This window comes from Chelonia mydas, chromosome 3 (genome assembly GCF_015237465.2).
Source record: "Chelonia mydas isolate rCheMyd1 chromosome 3, rCheMyd1.pri.v2, whole genome shotgun sequence".
Taxonomy (NCBI): Eukaryota; Metazoa; Chordata; order Testudines; family Cheloniidae; genus Chelonia; species Chelonia mydas.
Genome location: NC_057851.1, coordinates 141,998,965 through 142,015,528, shown reverse-complemented (window position 1 = coordinate 142,015,528; position 16,564 = coordinate 141,998,965). Strand labels below are relative to the sequence as shown.

At 38.7% G+C, this 16,564-nt stretch overlaps 1 protein-coding gene across 1 annotated transcript in view; it reads right to left on the bottom strand.

The window, feature by feature from the left end:
- BIRC6 (baculoviral IAP repeat containing 6) overlaps positions 1–16,564 on the bottom strand; it is a 322,387-nt gene that overhangs the window by 23,235 nt on the left and 282,588 nt on the right. Inside the window, 3 exon segments of the mRNA XM_037895446.2 lie at positions 7,912–7,989; positions 10,150–10,311; positions 11,479–11,696. Coding sequence (XP_037751374.1) covers positions 7,912–7,989; positions 10,150–10,311; positions 11,479–11,696 — 458 coding nt within the window.

Here is a 16,564-nt window from a genome sequence, read left to right as displayed (position 1 = left end):
TCCTCACAGTGAAGAAATTTTACAACAGTGTTCTCTTACGACCTTCAAAATGAAACTCTGATAAAATAAAATAACCAGCAGACCATGGATTTCAATATAAAATTACAAACTATTTCTAAACTAGGTTTCTTTGTAATAATCAAATCTAACATTCTACAGAAACATACCACTAATGATCGCCTCCCCTCTCCCAGATGTAATCTGTAATTACATAAGTGAATAAAGAAAATGTCTGTTGAACTAAATTAATCTAAACCAAACGAGGATAAAAGGCCTCTGGTGAACTCAGGGTTTCTACCATATGCGCCTTTATCCATTAAGTTTTTAGTTAACGTTTTCCAAACAAACATTCAGTTTATCCTATTTTTTGTCAATTAATGTTTACAAAGTAATTTAAAATGGAAAGAATTATGGCCCAGATGGTCTCTATGTATGAAAACCCTAGTCTGGAGAACAATTTTGTCCAGAAAAAGCTTAAAGTACAAGACTACCTCCGATCTGATCAGGACATAGGAATAAAAGCCAAGGCCTAATGGGAAGGACCTGGGGCAGAAAACCACCCTGCACAAGCGAAAAACCACTTTGAGATAAGGAAGGAATCAAGTGAGGGCCAGGAAACCCAAACAAGCCATTTGAGTACATGAATGGACTTTGCTATAGTTTTTATTTTGCGTGTGTGTAACAACTGGTGAATTTATACAGGCTTTGTATTAAATTTCCATAATATTCTGCGTAAGTGTCTGTTTTATGTTCGTCAACTGCAAAATCCCATGCTTCCTGGTCATTGCTGGATTATTTTTAATCCCCATTCATTGCTGTGGCTAATATATGAGCTTTATTCAGTTGATTTATTAGCAGGTTTTGGAAGAGCTTCTTTATAGTTATGGATAGCACATACTTCATTTTCCCATCCATTTCTCACTATTTATGATACTATGAAATTTGGAGGCTGCTTTGCATTCAACATAAACACCATGATATAGATGTTAAATGATTCCTGCAAGATAAGAGCTCAATCTCCCATCTTTTAGGTGTCTAGCCAAAATCAGCACTTGGGTGAAAAGCAGCTGTCTAGAGCTGAGCCAAGACAGGCTGAAATAATGTGGGTAGGAAGAGGGAAGCACTTTGAAGAATTTGCCTCCTCTATAATGTTTCTCACTAGAGAGAGCAATTGTCTTCAAATGGTTCAGTTTGCAGTCTGAGAGCCCTTTGGACTCCTCAGAACTACTACATGTCCAACTACCCCCTGCAGCAATTGCTGCCAACTTTCAGGTGCAGACAAGACCGCAGTGCTCCCTGTAAGATCTCCAGGCTTGATTACTGAAACTCAAATATAGGAGTGAAGCCTCACACCCTAAAAGTTCCAGCTGGTACAAAACATCCATTCTGCTTAGCAACACAACTGATGGCAATCACCCCAGTGCTCTCCTTTCTGTGCCGACTCCTCACACGGTGCAGAGTCCAGTTCATGGTCTGTCCAAATATGCAAAACCCCCTAATGGAATTGGCTCTCACTACCTGAGAAATTGCTTCTCCCTGAGACCATGAGCTCCCATGACAGCTAAGATGAAACTGTTGACCAACAGAGGGAGGCTTGTGAGTGCAGGAGACAGAACTTTCACAGACTCTGCTCCTTGACTATGGAACTCACCCCTACAAGAAACGAGAATGACCAGTGAGTTACCAGTTTCAGAGCTAAATGTAAAAATTTATTTCTCTGGCTTCACTTTTCCTCAATAATGTCTTCCCTCACGCACTTAGACACAATCAAACAAGCAAGCAAAGCCAACATGTATTTATTCTACAGACTTGGAAGGAAGAAATAAAAAATGCTACTCCTATTTTTTTCAGAGTAGCTGCCGTGTTAGTCTGTATCCGCAAAAAGAAAAGGAGTACTTGTGGCACCTTAGAGACTAACCAATTTACCTGAGCATAAGCTTTTGTGAGCTACAGCTCACTTCATTGGATGCATTCAGTGGAAAATACAGTGGTGAGATTTATATACACAGAGAACATGAAACAATGGGTGTTACCATACACACTGTAACGAGAGCGATCCGGCAAGGTGAGCTATTAGCAGCAGGAGAGCGGGGGGGGGAACCTTTTGTAGTGATAATCAAGGTGGGCCATTTCCAGCAGTTGACAAGAACTTCTGAGGAACAGTGGTTGGGGCCTGGGGGGGGAAGGGTGGAGGGGAATAAACATGGGGAAATAGTTTTACTTTGTGTAATGACTCATCCACTCCCAGTCTTTATTCAAGCCTAAGTTAATTGTATCCAGTTTGCAAATTAATTCCAATTCAGCAGTCTCTCATTGGAGTCTGTTTTTGAAGTTTTTTTGTTGAAGAATTGCCACTTTTAGGTCTCTAATTGAGTGACCAGAGAGACTGAAGTGTTCTCCAACTGGTTTTTGAATGTTATAATTCTTGACGTCTGATTTGTGTCCACTTATTCTTTTACGTAGACACTGTCCAGTTTGGCCAATGTACATGGTAGAGGAGCATTGGCACTGCTATGGGTACCCGCATGGCCCCACAGTATGTCAGCATTTTTATGGCTGACTTAGAACTACACTTCCTCAGCTCTCGTCCCCTAATGCCCCTACTCTACTTGCGCTACATTGATGACATCTTCATCATCTGGACCCATGGAAAAGAAGCCCTTGAGGAATTCCACCATGATTTCAACAATTTCCATCCCACCATCAACCTCAGCCTGGACCAGTCCACACTAGAGATCCACTTCCGGGACACTACGGTGCTAATAAGCGATGGTCACATAAACACCACCCTATACCGGAAACCTACTGAGCGCTATTCCTACCTACATGCCTCCAGCTTTCATCCAAACCACACCACATGATCCATCGTCTACAGCCAAGCTCGACGATACAACCGCATTTGCTCCAACCCCTCAGACAGAGACAAACACCTACAAGATCTCTATCAAGCATTCTTACAGTACCCACCTGCTGAAGTGAAGAAACAGATTGACAGAGCCAGAAGAGTACCCAGAAGTTACCTACTACAGGACAGGCCCAACAAAGAAAATAACAGAACGCCACTAGCCGTCACCTTCAGCCCCCAACTAAAACCTCTCCAATGCATCATCAGGGATCTACAACCTATCCTGAAGGACGACCCATCACTCTCACAGATCTTGGGAGACAGGCCAGTCCTTGCTTCCACATAGCCCCCCAACCTGAAGCAAACACTCACCAGCAACCACACACCACACAACAGAGCCACTAACCCAGGAACCTATCCTTGCAACAAAGCCCGTTGCCAACTGTGTCCACATATCTATTCAGGGGACACCATCATAGGGCCTAATAACATCAGCCACACTATCAGAGCTCGTTCACCTGCACATCCACCAATGTGATATATGCCATCATGTGCCAGCAATGCCCCTCTGCCATGTACATTGGCCAAACTGGACAGTCTCTACGTAAAAGAATAAATGGACACAAATCAGATGTCAAGAATTATAACATTCAAAAACCAGTTGGAGAACACTTCAGTCTCTCTGGTCACTCAATTAGAGACCTAAAAGTGGCAATTCTTCAACAAAAAAACTTCAAAAACAGACTCCAATGAGAGACTGCTGAATTGGAATTAATTTGCAAACTGGATACAATTAACTTAGGCTTGAATAAAGACTGGGAGTGGATGGGTCATTACACAAAGTAAAACTATTTCCCCATGTTTATTCCCCCCCTCCGCCCCCCAAGTTCCTCAGACGTTCTTGTCAACTGCTGGAAATGGCCCACCTTGATTATCACTACAAAAGGTGTTCTCCTCCCCCCCCCGGGAATAGCTCACCTTACCTGATCACTCTTGTTACAGTGTGTATGGTAACACCCATTGTTTCATGTTCTCTCTGTATATAAATCTCCCCACTGTATTTTCCACTGAATGCATCCGATGAAGTGAGCTGTAGCTCACGAAAGCTTATGCTCAAATAAATTTGTTAGTCTCTAAGGTGCCACAAGTCCTTCTTTTCTTTTTACTCCTATTTTTGTACAGCTGGGAGGCAATCAGATATTACCAGTGATGGGAGCCATTTAAGTACCTACATAGTGCCTCTTGTTTTGAAAGAAAAAAACAAATGACACACTGAAGAATTTCTTTACATGCAGTATTAAGTTTTACAGGTGTGTTTATTTCCTATCTGAAATAAACTTTACATGAAAAGATTGTTATGCTTATCAGTTACGATAGTCTAGCCTCTGGTCTAGGAGGAAGATAAACTTTACTGCAGATTTCGCACTTTACTACCAGTCCCCCTTGTGATACTGCCAGATGTTATGTGACAATTATATGTTTTCCCACAATTATTACCATATGTCCAGTCATATTCACTCTTAAGGAGGGGGAATATTGTGAGAATCAGAAATACATTTAAAGTCAGAATGATTTTGTTGAATTATCTCCCTTATAACTTCTTATTCAACAACTACACTCCTCAGGGTGTTGTGTATTCATATTTTGATACTGTAAGAAGAGAAACTTTCAAAAAGTCGCCATAGAATCTAGATTTCATTGAAGCAGATAGTAAAACCCTATGTCTCAATAAAAATATAAACAGATTTTGTAGAATACATGGTACTGCTCTCCTGATGTCTGAGAAGAATCTCAAGCCTTACCTGTTTAAAAAAAAACAAAAAACTACACACACCCCCAAACTGGACTTTTCCACTTATATATTTACAGAATGAAATTATTTTCTAAAGTTAATCATTTATCTACTGTGCTACTTTACTGTCCAATCCCATACTCAGCAAAAAAAATATGAAATTAAAAAACAGATTCTTGCAGAGAAGAAAATTTCATGTCATTAGCATACCAGGATGCTAAAGAAGGTAATCTGCAGCAAACAATGGCATTTTGCAGCAATTATGTCCATGTTAAAAAAACCCAAAAACCCTCTTAACTGGTACTATGCTTTGCAGTCATTTCAAAATGCTAATTAGATGGCTCTGTGGAAAACTAAGCTAATCAGCAAAATTGAAATTATGTATTTTCCCCCAGAACATTCCTTTTATAGGAAAGTATTAGCAAAAGCATTAACAAAAACTTATTTACAAGCATTATTGCCCATGAATCTGGTTAACTCCCTGTAGTCACAAACCAGTATTCTTTACTAAATGCCCAATAATAACAGCCTTTAGGAGTGTATTAAAATGACTGAACCACGGCTGCCTTTAGCATTCTGAAAACTAGTAACAACTGTGTGTTAGAGCATTGTGCTAATTTTTTTTTAAAACAGGAATTACCTATTCCTGTGAAATCAACCAGCTAAATTTAGATTATCTACACTGTACCAATAACAATTTGTCCTATGTCTTGTATAATTCATTCATCACACAGATGCTGCACGTCTTCCCACAATATATGAAAAAAGAGGGACCTAAACCTTTCGCTATAGATATAAATATAAAATATATGCAGGCTCACACACACATTCTCATAGTTTATGCTGCTTGTAACAGATTTTAGCATACTCATAAGTGAATGTACAATGCATACGCCACCAAAAAATAAAAGTAAAAAACAACAACTAAAAATAGAAACAAGTTCAAGAAAAAATGACCCCATTACCTCTTGGGAAGGAAATAATTGAGACAAGGCTGGAGATCTAGGCCTTTTTCTACAACATTGAGAAGTCTAATGAGGGAAACAAGGAACCTGCCACAACACCATAGAATGGTAAGGCACAAGATCATACCATGGGGCTTAAAAGGATTGAGACTAGAAACTCCTATGAGCACAAACCAAGAACCTCAGTCCTTGTTCTAGGAGCTGTCTAGAAAGACAGGCTGCAAAGTACATCCCAGATGGCACTGTGCCCAATCAAATTGTCCCTGAAACCAAAAGCCCATAATGGGGGACCAACTAGCTTCTTGATCTATCCAGAGATAAACTGGCCCTCAAAACTGGTAAATCTAGGCATTAGCACTAGAGACGACCCCTAACAGACCTGTTTAAGTTAAACTTCCCTCTGAAAACTGTTTCTCCACTATTGTGACAAGTAACACTTAACATTATTGTAACTGGAACATTAGTCAGTTAGTTTACTTTGCTTTTGACAACACTTTCTACAATCATTTTTACTGGTTTTCCTGTTAATGTGAAAGCTTCATATACAATAGAAATAGAAAAAATAAACGATAGGAAAATGTGGCAGGAGGAACTGAAGTACATGAAATTACTTTAGCTTAAGTTTTGAATTTGTCTTGATTTTAAGTTGACAGTTCCCCTGTAACTAGCATAATTTCATTTTTTAAATATATATACACATACTTACAGTATGTAAATTTAAGCATGTGTGCAAATCTTTGCAGGACTCGGGCCTAATTTCAGACCTCTGATCCCCGGAAGGGAAAATACCTCCATAAATCTACATGGGGGAAGTTGAGCAAATGCTTGAATATAAGTCAGCTTTCTATGCACTGAACCTCAATCATTATCAGAATGACTTTCTCCTCATACAAAAGCATTGTATGTTAAATTGTCAAAATATTCACTATGCTTTTAGCTTCTCTTAAGTAAAGTAGGATGTCAAGCCAGGTTCCCAGAGACAAAAGCTAGCATATAAACAGTAATATTTCCACTGCCTTCCATGCTTAGTGGGTAGGAGTCCTCCCTCGTCCTTTTGGTGTCCAGATATCTCCCCCTATTTCTACCTGATTTCTACCCTTCCACCCTCAAAGGCCATAACTGCCATCCTTCTTTCAGCCAAGAAATGAACTGGGACTGCTTCCAGAACCTGTCAGTAATGGGACAAGGGATAGCTCGAGTAATAATTTTCCTTGGCTATGCTGTTCTTGCTTCTTCTGAGGCCAGGTCTACACTACAGACCTATATTGGTATAACTATGTCACTCAGAGATGTGAAAAATCCACACTCCCGAGCGACGTAGTTATACCGACCTAACCCCCCAGCCCTCACACACGTAGACAGCCCTATGTCAATGGGAGAGCTTCTCCCATGGACACAGCAACCGCCTCTCAGGGAGGTGGATTAACTATGCCAATGGGAGAAGCTCTCCTGTTGGCATAGCAGCATCTTCACTAAAGTGCTACAGTGGCGCAGTCACACACATGAAAACAAGCTCTCGAAGTACACTGAACTAAAAGACTTAACTAGATCAACTAGGTGGCCAGTAATTTACATTTAACTCTTGAGCACAAGAAGTTAGGATTTCCCAAGAGTAACAAACTCTGACTGTCAAGTCCTAAGATTTATAAAACAGATACAGATTTAGATTTTTTCTTTTCCAAAGCTGCTAGCCTCATGAATATTGGAATACACAGGTATTCACATTATTAGTTACAGTGTTGTAATTCAACAAGCTACTTTCTTTTGTTATTTGCAGCTGTTAAGAGATACTAGAACAAAAGTCACAATATGGACAGCTATAAGAAGAGGATTTTAAAATTTAGGTTTTGCTAAATCCATATTAGTATTTTATTTTGGGGACTGTAGCTGCTAGCTGGAAACTGGCTGGAAATAAGTACATAAAGATTGTTATAGTATCCCATACAGCTTCTGGGGTAATGAGTGAAAGTTTACGTAGAAGAAATCAATGATAAGGAGGTCTCACTCAGTGTGGGACATTTACAGCATATTAATTCCGTTTCAAAATAATAAGAAATCTAATTGATGACCAACAGTCGTTAAATTTTCTGCAGCACTTTCATTGTTCAGTGAGGGGCTCTTAGTTAGCTATAGGTTCCCACAAGCAAAATGGAAAAGTAACTAAGAAATTTCTTTTGTCCATGGTATTTTATGAAGAAAAAAAGTTGTTTAAAGTTCTAAGGTAGAAAAGCTAAGGCAAGAGCAGACATTTTTCTGATATTTATTTGTTCTTACACAACGTGTTTTGAAGAGGAGGAAGAAATGCTTACTTGCAAAAAACTTGAAGTCTGGGGATTCCACTTCTCTTCTGGTCTTCCATGCCATGTGTTAAGTATGCTTAAACAGACCTGCAGATAAAATTTTTAATAAGATCGGACATAAAATGCACAGGGACAAACTCTGCATAGTTAAATTAACATGACGTTTAGACTTAAAACAACATTTTTAAACTAATAGGAATTTGTAGGGCACCAAAATATATTGTGAACTATGACATATTAGATCTTTTTGAATATCAAACTTTGAAATGGTAACCAAATTAAAGTATACAAATTATAGACAAAGTTCAACTAGGACAGTATGCCAGCAAATGAGTAAAACAGAGAAATTAAAAAAAAATAAAAAATCATAGAAAAATGTCACAAACTCTGGAGGTTCCAAAACATATGCCTCACACAAATTCAATATCCCTGAGAATGTAATGACTTCTTCCCTGCCTTCCCTTAAAAATACATTTTTTTTTTTAAAGGAAAAGGAAACTATTTAGCCAAACAGTATAGATGAACACACACACACACACACCTATATCAAGAGAGCATGAACGTTCTTGAATGCTTATGACTGATATGGACTCTGTTTTTCAACAGCACTTTTGTATTTAAGACAGGGGAATGTCTGAAACTAGATCTAAGACTGGAACAAAATCAAGGAAAGGGATTGAGTCGGGGTGTATGAGAGTAGGAGTTCAAGGAGATCCTGAGTGTCAGAGGCCCAAATGAAGGCCATTCCTTAAATCCCATACACTGAAAAGGGGCCTCCCTCAAAGCGTTCTGAAATATGTCAGGTGCCACCTGAGGTGGCAGGTGAGCATTGTCAACAAGGTCCCAGAAGCGTGTCTGCTTTAAGCAGCCTCTTTCAGAGTCCCTGTAGCAGCGGTGGAGGAAATTCAAGTATGACGAATATTAAAAGTTATACAAGAGTACTTTATGGAGAACGAACAGTTTGCAGTCCTCTTTCACACGCAATCACCACCCTGGGACTTATGCAGAAATCCCACCAGTGAGCATCCCCAGATTATTTTGAGCACCTCTCTTTAAAATTCCCACTGGAGAACGGAAGAATTAGCTGCTTGTTGGTTTCTGAGGAATATTGTTAGGGTTCTTAAGTATATCTATCTATTTACCTATTTTAGGTAATTATGTGGCCTCCATTACCAAAGTATTTGAACATCTCAACACCCCAGTGAAGCAAAGAAGTACTACTGTCCCTATTTTACAAAATGGGCAACTGAGGCAGAGAGACCAAGGGTAAAATTTCCAAAAGCACCTGAATGACTTGGCCTAAATCCCATTTTCAAAAATGACCTGGCAATTTAGGAACACAAGGCCCTTGACTTTCAATAAAGCTTATGTGCTTTTGAAAATTTTACGCAAAGATATTTAGGAGCCTATATCCCATTTTCAAAAGTGACTTGGGCTCTTTGGATACTGGTAACATAACACAAGTGCTCAGCCTATGAAATCTGGTGAGGAGGATGGAAAAGATGATGACCTTCTAGTGAGGTTTGCAGTTCTCCCCCTCAGATACGTGGGTTTTTGTTTGTTTGTTTGTTTTGTTTTTTTTAAATATTTCTCAATTGTTGCAATCTGGTCCATACCATAGGGGAAAAAAGCCCCAGGGTAAGTCATCTCTGGCAGTATACAAAGAGGGGGTGAAGTCCATTAATAATAGGGAAATCAACCCAATTTCTTTCAGTTTGGAAGGCAAATTTTAACAAGAAGCTTCTGGGAGCCCTTGAGAACCCCCACCAACATATAATTAGTCAAGAACAGCTGATAACCTTGGCTTCAGGGAGGAAAAATAAATTAGCACTTCTGCATATATAGCGCATAAAAGAAAAAAAGAAAGTTATATTAATAATGTATGCATAGTACAATTAATGATAAACTGTACTTTTAATAAAAGTTCTCTCTCGCATGCAAAGGCAGAACACAAATTTTGGCTGTATGAAACCTGCAAATTTCACACTTCCTTTCCTGGTTTGCTCTTCCTCTGTGCAGCTGCTGTGATTTACAGTAGAGAAATTTAAAATAACCTTCACCTCTAAAGTGCAGGTTAACCGTGGTTGAGACAGCATGAGCGAGCACAGGCACAAGCAAGATTCTTGTCCATTTCACTTTGTTCCTAGCACAACACAAAGCAGGGCAGCAGGACAGACAGACCGACTGACCAAGAAGTATACTTGAATACTGCATTTCATCATGAGAACTAAGTTCAATGCACATTACCTTGCCATCATTGTAAAGGTTTGGATTAAATCTCACACTATGGCCTCCAGTTGTTTCCAGATTCACAAGTGGAGGTGAATTCGGATAGTCTTGTGGAAAATATACGTCAAATTCAAAGCAACCATTTGCATAAGGGGTGTCTGCTGGGCCAGTTATGAGCACCTATCATATAAAAAGAAATGTGACAAATTGCAGTTTTAAACATTTTATAATTGGTATCTTGAGAGGTTACAGGATAAACTTATTTTTCACCTCCAGTTCTACTTTGAAAATAATGCCTACATAAAAATGTCATCGTCTTACAAATCTGTCTAACCTAGTTGCATTAGTGATTAATCTAAGTTGCTAATGCCTCTCTCTCCTGGTAGCACTACCCAGCCAAAGCAGTTAGGAAGCTAAGTCTACTCCTTTTTTGTACATCATTAATAGATTGTTTACTAAATACCAATTACAGGGTCATTCTGAGTGCGTCTACTCTGCAGTTAAACACCCTTGGTTGGTGCATGTCAAATGACTCCGGCTCGCAGGGTTTGGACCACAGAGTGTTTAACTTAGATGCAGATGTTCAGGATTGGACTGGAGCACACGTTCTGGGACCCTGCGAAGGGGAAGGGTCCCAGGGCCAGCCCGAGCCCAAATGTTTACACCTCAGTTAAACAGCTGATAGCCTGAGCCCCGCAAGCCCTAGTCAGCTGACATGAGCCAGCCACAGGTGTTTAACTGCAGTGTAGATATACCCTCAGTTACACCTCTGCAAGCCCACTGAAGGCAGTGGGGTTGAACAGGAGCCACTAATGGTATACTTTGAATGTAATGGGGTTGCACGAGTATATGTAAGGGCAAATTTTGGCCTGCAGAATCTATTTCTAGTGATGAAAAGGAGGAAAGAATCTGGCTTGACTTTCAAATCCTGGGCTAAGTCTCAAGGCTAGTAATTAGAAAAGAGATGGCTTTACTTGTAAATTGAGCTTATTTTACATGGAAGTTATTGAGAAATTGATGCAGAACTGCAAGATACCATGTTTGTATCAACTTTTCAGAGCAGAACCTCACTTTAAAAAAAAATCCAAAAAATAAAATTATGCACCTATTTCTTTCATTAATCTGGCCCTTCTCTCCAGTTTTAACAGGACTTAACACAGAGAATGGGTATGGAATATACACCAAGTTGCTAGGACTCTCGTCACCTACAGGAAGTTTATAGAAGTTACAACTGGAAACGATTAAAATGGTAAATTGAATAGTCATGTTTCTCATCAGTATTTAAAAATATTCTCCTAAATGTTTGTTCTACTGAGTACAGAGTCAGAAAGCGCCTTTGTTTCTTACCTTCATGATATCAAGCCGTTCCTCATCACAGCGTACAAAGACACTGGATGAAGATGAAAGTGGCAGTGATGTTGAAAGAGTCACAGCTTCTTGAGCAAGACGTCGAGCCCTGGCAGCACTGTTTGCATCACTTGCATTTTTCACCTGAGACATGTAGTGGTAATTTACTTTAAAAACTAGTTTTCCATCATCAACTTCAGAAACCATTTCAAATGTATCTAGAATAGTGAAAATAATATTTTTATTGCATTAGAAAAATAACGTTACTAATTGATTGATGTTGAATAAAGTGTCAAACTAATACCCATTGAAAAGTTACATTCCATGTAATCAAAACATATTCTGCCCTTTCACGTCTCTTTTCTAGGCAGTTTTGTGAGTTAATATAGTGACCACAGAAAATGAAGCATAAGCAGTACTGGGTAGAAGAATCAAGTATAGTTCAGCAGGTTTATAAGCTTCCATGCACAACCATGTTAATGTACCTCAATTCTGATCTATAAAACGTCCTGTTATTCCAGACTAAGCACATTGTGGTCCTAAGGAATGAATAATAATAATTCTAGTCATGGATCTATTTGGAGCAGACTGCCAACTATGTTTAATACGGAAAAATATTCATAAAAATTAGAATGAGACCAGATTTTTTATCATTTGTCATTAAATGAAATTTGATACTTGGTGCCAAAGGTGAAAAGATAGCACCAATAACTCTCCCAGCTACATTCTCTGTTTTCATTGGCAATGACAAGACCTCTATTTGTGACATAAAAACTATTCTCAAAATAACAAATGATTTGTCAAGCCACCTTCAATCCTAGTCCTGGCTTCTTTTTCTGAACCCCCACCCACCCAAACTTGTATGTTGTGTAACAGAGGAATGGCAGTGAATTCCATAATTAAGGTTATGGGAGCCTTTCGACTAGAAGACTGACTTTGATCCACCATTTAAATATTCTGAGAAAGAGAACTCTTCTGTCTGAAATTGTTCATGCTCTGAGGCAAGAGGCAAATTACTGGGGAAATGCTGAGTTTAATCTGAAAAGTGTTTTTTGAGACAAGGGACCTAGAAAGAGTGCTTTTTCACTTCTGCAAGATGTGTTGGGGGGAGGGGGTGTTTGGGGTTTTTTTTTGGACAAAGCAACTTGGTCTAAATACTACAGCTTTGTTTTGAACCATGAATTACTGTACTGTTTTCTTAGGGATGGGTGAAAAGCTTTGGATTTCGGATGCAAAGTTTTGAATCCTGGGAGCCTCAAGAAGGTTTCTGTGATTATTACAAGCTCCATGAAGGGTCTTGTAAATATTGGATTGGAAATTTTACAAGACCAAATATCCTACATGATTTCTAGTACTTGTTATTTGAAATACTGCAAGAACACTCTCTCATACAGTATTTTGACTCTTGGTCTTAGATGGCCAGATTTTTAGGATAGTTTTATTTTTTTCTGGAATCACATGTATTTCATGGACCCAGTCCTCCAAACCCTTAGTCACCCATGTGAATAGTCCCCACTGACATCAAATGGGCTACTTCAGATTACTCAAGTGAAGATTTATAGGACTGGAACACATTAATTGATCAAATAAAAAACCAATTTTGTGTATGAGCCAGCAAGAGCATCTAGCAATAAATTGTATTTAAAAAAAACTTTTTAATGCTACTCATACATTTTTTAGAAGTTCAGGAAACATTTTCCCGCAAAAAATCTTCACTGAAATGTTCATTAAAATTAATAAGAATTATCTTTAAAATATTACAGAAATCCACCGAAAAGGTTTGTATGTATTTTCACTGATGAACCATGCTGGGAGACATGGAGGACAAATGCAAAGTTATGGTTGATTTTGCTAACTGAGGGTCGGATCCTGGAACGGAATCCACATGGGCAGACCGCTGTGCTAGAGTGGAGTCCTACTGAAGTCAATATGGGCCTAACCATACTGAGTCAGTTGCAGACTTTGGGCCTGAGGTAAGGTTTTTGCAAAGCCTATGGCTGTGACCTCTGACATGGACCCATGTCCCTACTGGCTGTTGAAAGCTTGATGTGAGAATGGGATGAACTATCCACAGCCAACAATTTATGAATGAGTTTAGCCCCCTTTTCTGTTTATGAATTATCCTTGAAAGATTGATTTTTTCCCTAGTTTTTCTTTCATTATTATTAGAGTGGCTTATGTAAAAATATCTGAACCTGCAGATAGCTCAGAAACTATTCACAGAATGACTACTGCTATGACTATTCCCGATTCATAAAAATCGCAGAAATGCAGGACTGGAAAGTACCTCAATATGTCATCAAATCCAATCTGCTGCACTGAGGCAGGACTAAGGCCTGGTCTACACTGAAAAGTTAGGTCAAGCCAGCTACATCGCTCAGGTGTGTGTGAAAAATCCACACACCAAAGCGGCATAGTTAAGCCGACCTAACCCTCAGTGTACACAGCACTAGAGCAACGAAAGAATTCTTCCATCAACCTACCTACCGCCTCTCAGGGAAGTGGATTACTTATGCAGATGGAAGATGACCTCATGCATAGATAGTGTCTACACTGAAGTGCTACAGTAGCATTTCAAGTATAGATAAGCCCTAAGTATTATCTAGACATCCCTGACAGGTGTTTACTAACCTGTTCTTAAAATCTACCAATGACAGACTCCACAACCTTCCTGGTTAATTTGTTCCAGTGCTTAACTACCCTTACAGTTAGGAAGTTTTTCCTAATGTCTAACCCCCCTCAGTCTTCTCTGCTCCAGACTAAACAAATTCAGCTTTTTCAATCTTTCCTCTTATGTCATGTTTTCTAGACCTTTTATAATTTTTGTTGCTCTCCTTTTGACTTTCTCTAAGTTGTCGACATCTTTCCCAAAGTGTGGTGCCCAGAACTGGACACAGTATTCCAGGTGAGGCCTTAATAGTGGTTTGTAGAGTGGAAGAATTACTTCTCGTATCTTGCTTACAACAGTCCTGCTAATATATCCTGGAGTGCTGTTTGTTTTTTGGCAACATCATTACATTGTTGACTCATATTTAATTTGTGATCCCCTGTAACCCGCAGATCCTTTTCTGGAGTACTCCTTCCTACACAGTCATTTCCCGTTTTGTATTTGTGCACTTGATTATTCCATCTTAAGTGTAGTACTTTACATTTGTCCTTACTGAATTTCATCCTAATGTATTTCATGCCATTATTAGTCACTTAAGTCCCATGTTATTGCTTCTTCATTCTACCAAACTCAGAGATCTTACAAGAAGGCCCACAAAAATTTCTGGTGTGAATACCCAGTAACATGAGTATTCATGACTAAGGCTGTTGATTTATCGCAGTTAACTCACGCGCGTAACTAAAAAAAATTAATCACCGGTTAATTGTAGTTTTAATTGCACTATTAAACCATAATAGAATACCAATAGAAATGTATTATAAATATTTTTGGATGTTTTTCCACATTTTCAAACGTATTGATTTAAATTACAACACAGAATACGAAGCGTACAGTGTTCACTTTATATTATTTTTGATTAGCATTTTCAGAGTGCAAATATTTGTAAACAAAAGAAATAGTATCTTTCAATTCATCTCAGACAAGTACTGTAGTGCAATCTCTTTTTCATGAAAGTGCAATTTACAAATGTAGAATTTTTGTTGTTACATAACTGCACTCAAAAACAAAAAAAAAGTAAAACTTTAGAGCCTACAAGTCCACTCAGTCCTACTTCTTGTCTTAGTAATTGGCTGAACAAACAAGTTTTTTTATATATATATGGGAGACAATGCTGCTCGCTTCTTATTTATAATCTCACCTGAAAGTGAGAACAGGCGTTCACATGGCCCTTTTGTAGCTGACTCTTCTTAAACATTCACATGCCTCTTCGTGCTTCGGCTACCGTTCCAGAGGACATGGTTTCATGCTGATGATGTGTTAATTAAATAATAATGTGTTCATTAAATTTGTGACTGAACTCCTTGGTGAAGAATTGTATGTCTCTGGCTCCATTTTACCCGCATTCTGCCATATATTTCCTGTTATAGCAGTCTCGGATGATGACTCAGCACATTGTTTGTTTTAAGAACACTTTCGCTGCAGATCTGACAAAACGCAAAGAAGGTACCAATGTGAGATTTCTAAAGATAGCTACAGCACTCGACCGAAGGTTTAGGAATCAGAAGTACCTTCCAAAATCTGAGAGGGATGGGGTGTGGAGAATGCTTTCAGAAGTCTTAAAAGAGCAACACTCTGATGCGGAAACTACAGAATCCGAACCACCAGAAAAGAAAATCAACCTTCTTCTGGTGGCATCTGACTCAGATGATGAAAATGAACATGCGTCGGTTCGCACTGCTTTGGATCGTTATCGAGCAGAACCCATCATCAGCATAGACGCATATCCTCTGGAATGGTGGTTGAAGCATGAAGGGACGTATGAATCTTTAGCACATCTGGCACATAAGTATCTTGCGACACTGGCTACAACAGTGCCATGCAAATGCCTGTTCTCACTTTCAGGTGACAATGTAAACAAGAAGTGAGCAGCATTATCTCCTGCAAACGTAAACAAAAACTTGTTTGTCTGAGCGATTGGCTGAACAAGAAGTAGGACTGAGTGGACTTGTAGGCTCTAAAGTTTTACATTGTTTTATTTTTGAATGCAGGTTTTTTTGACACACAAATCTACATTTGTAAGTTCAACTTTCATGATAAAGAAATTGCACTACAGTACTTGTATTAGGTGAATGGAAAAATACTATTTCTTTTATCTTTTTTACAGTGCAAATATTTGTAATCAAAAATATAAAGTAAGTACCTTACACTTTGTATTCTGTGTTGTACCTGAAATCAACGTATTTGAAAAAGTAGAAAACATCCAAAAAATATTTAAATAAGTAGTATTCTATTATTAACAGCACGACTAATCGTGATTAATTATTTAATTGCTTAACAGCCCTATTTATGACACTCTCCAGAAATATATCTCTGAACAAAATATTGTCTTACAATTATTCATAGAAGCAAATAAGTTGGGTTAAACAGTTGTTTTTGCAGCATTTGTAAACCCCCCACACCAATATTTGAGAAATGATT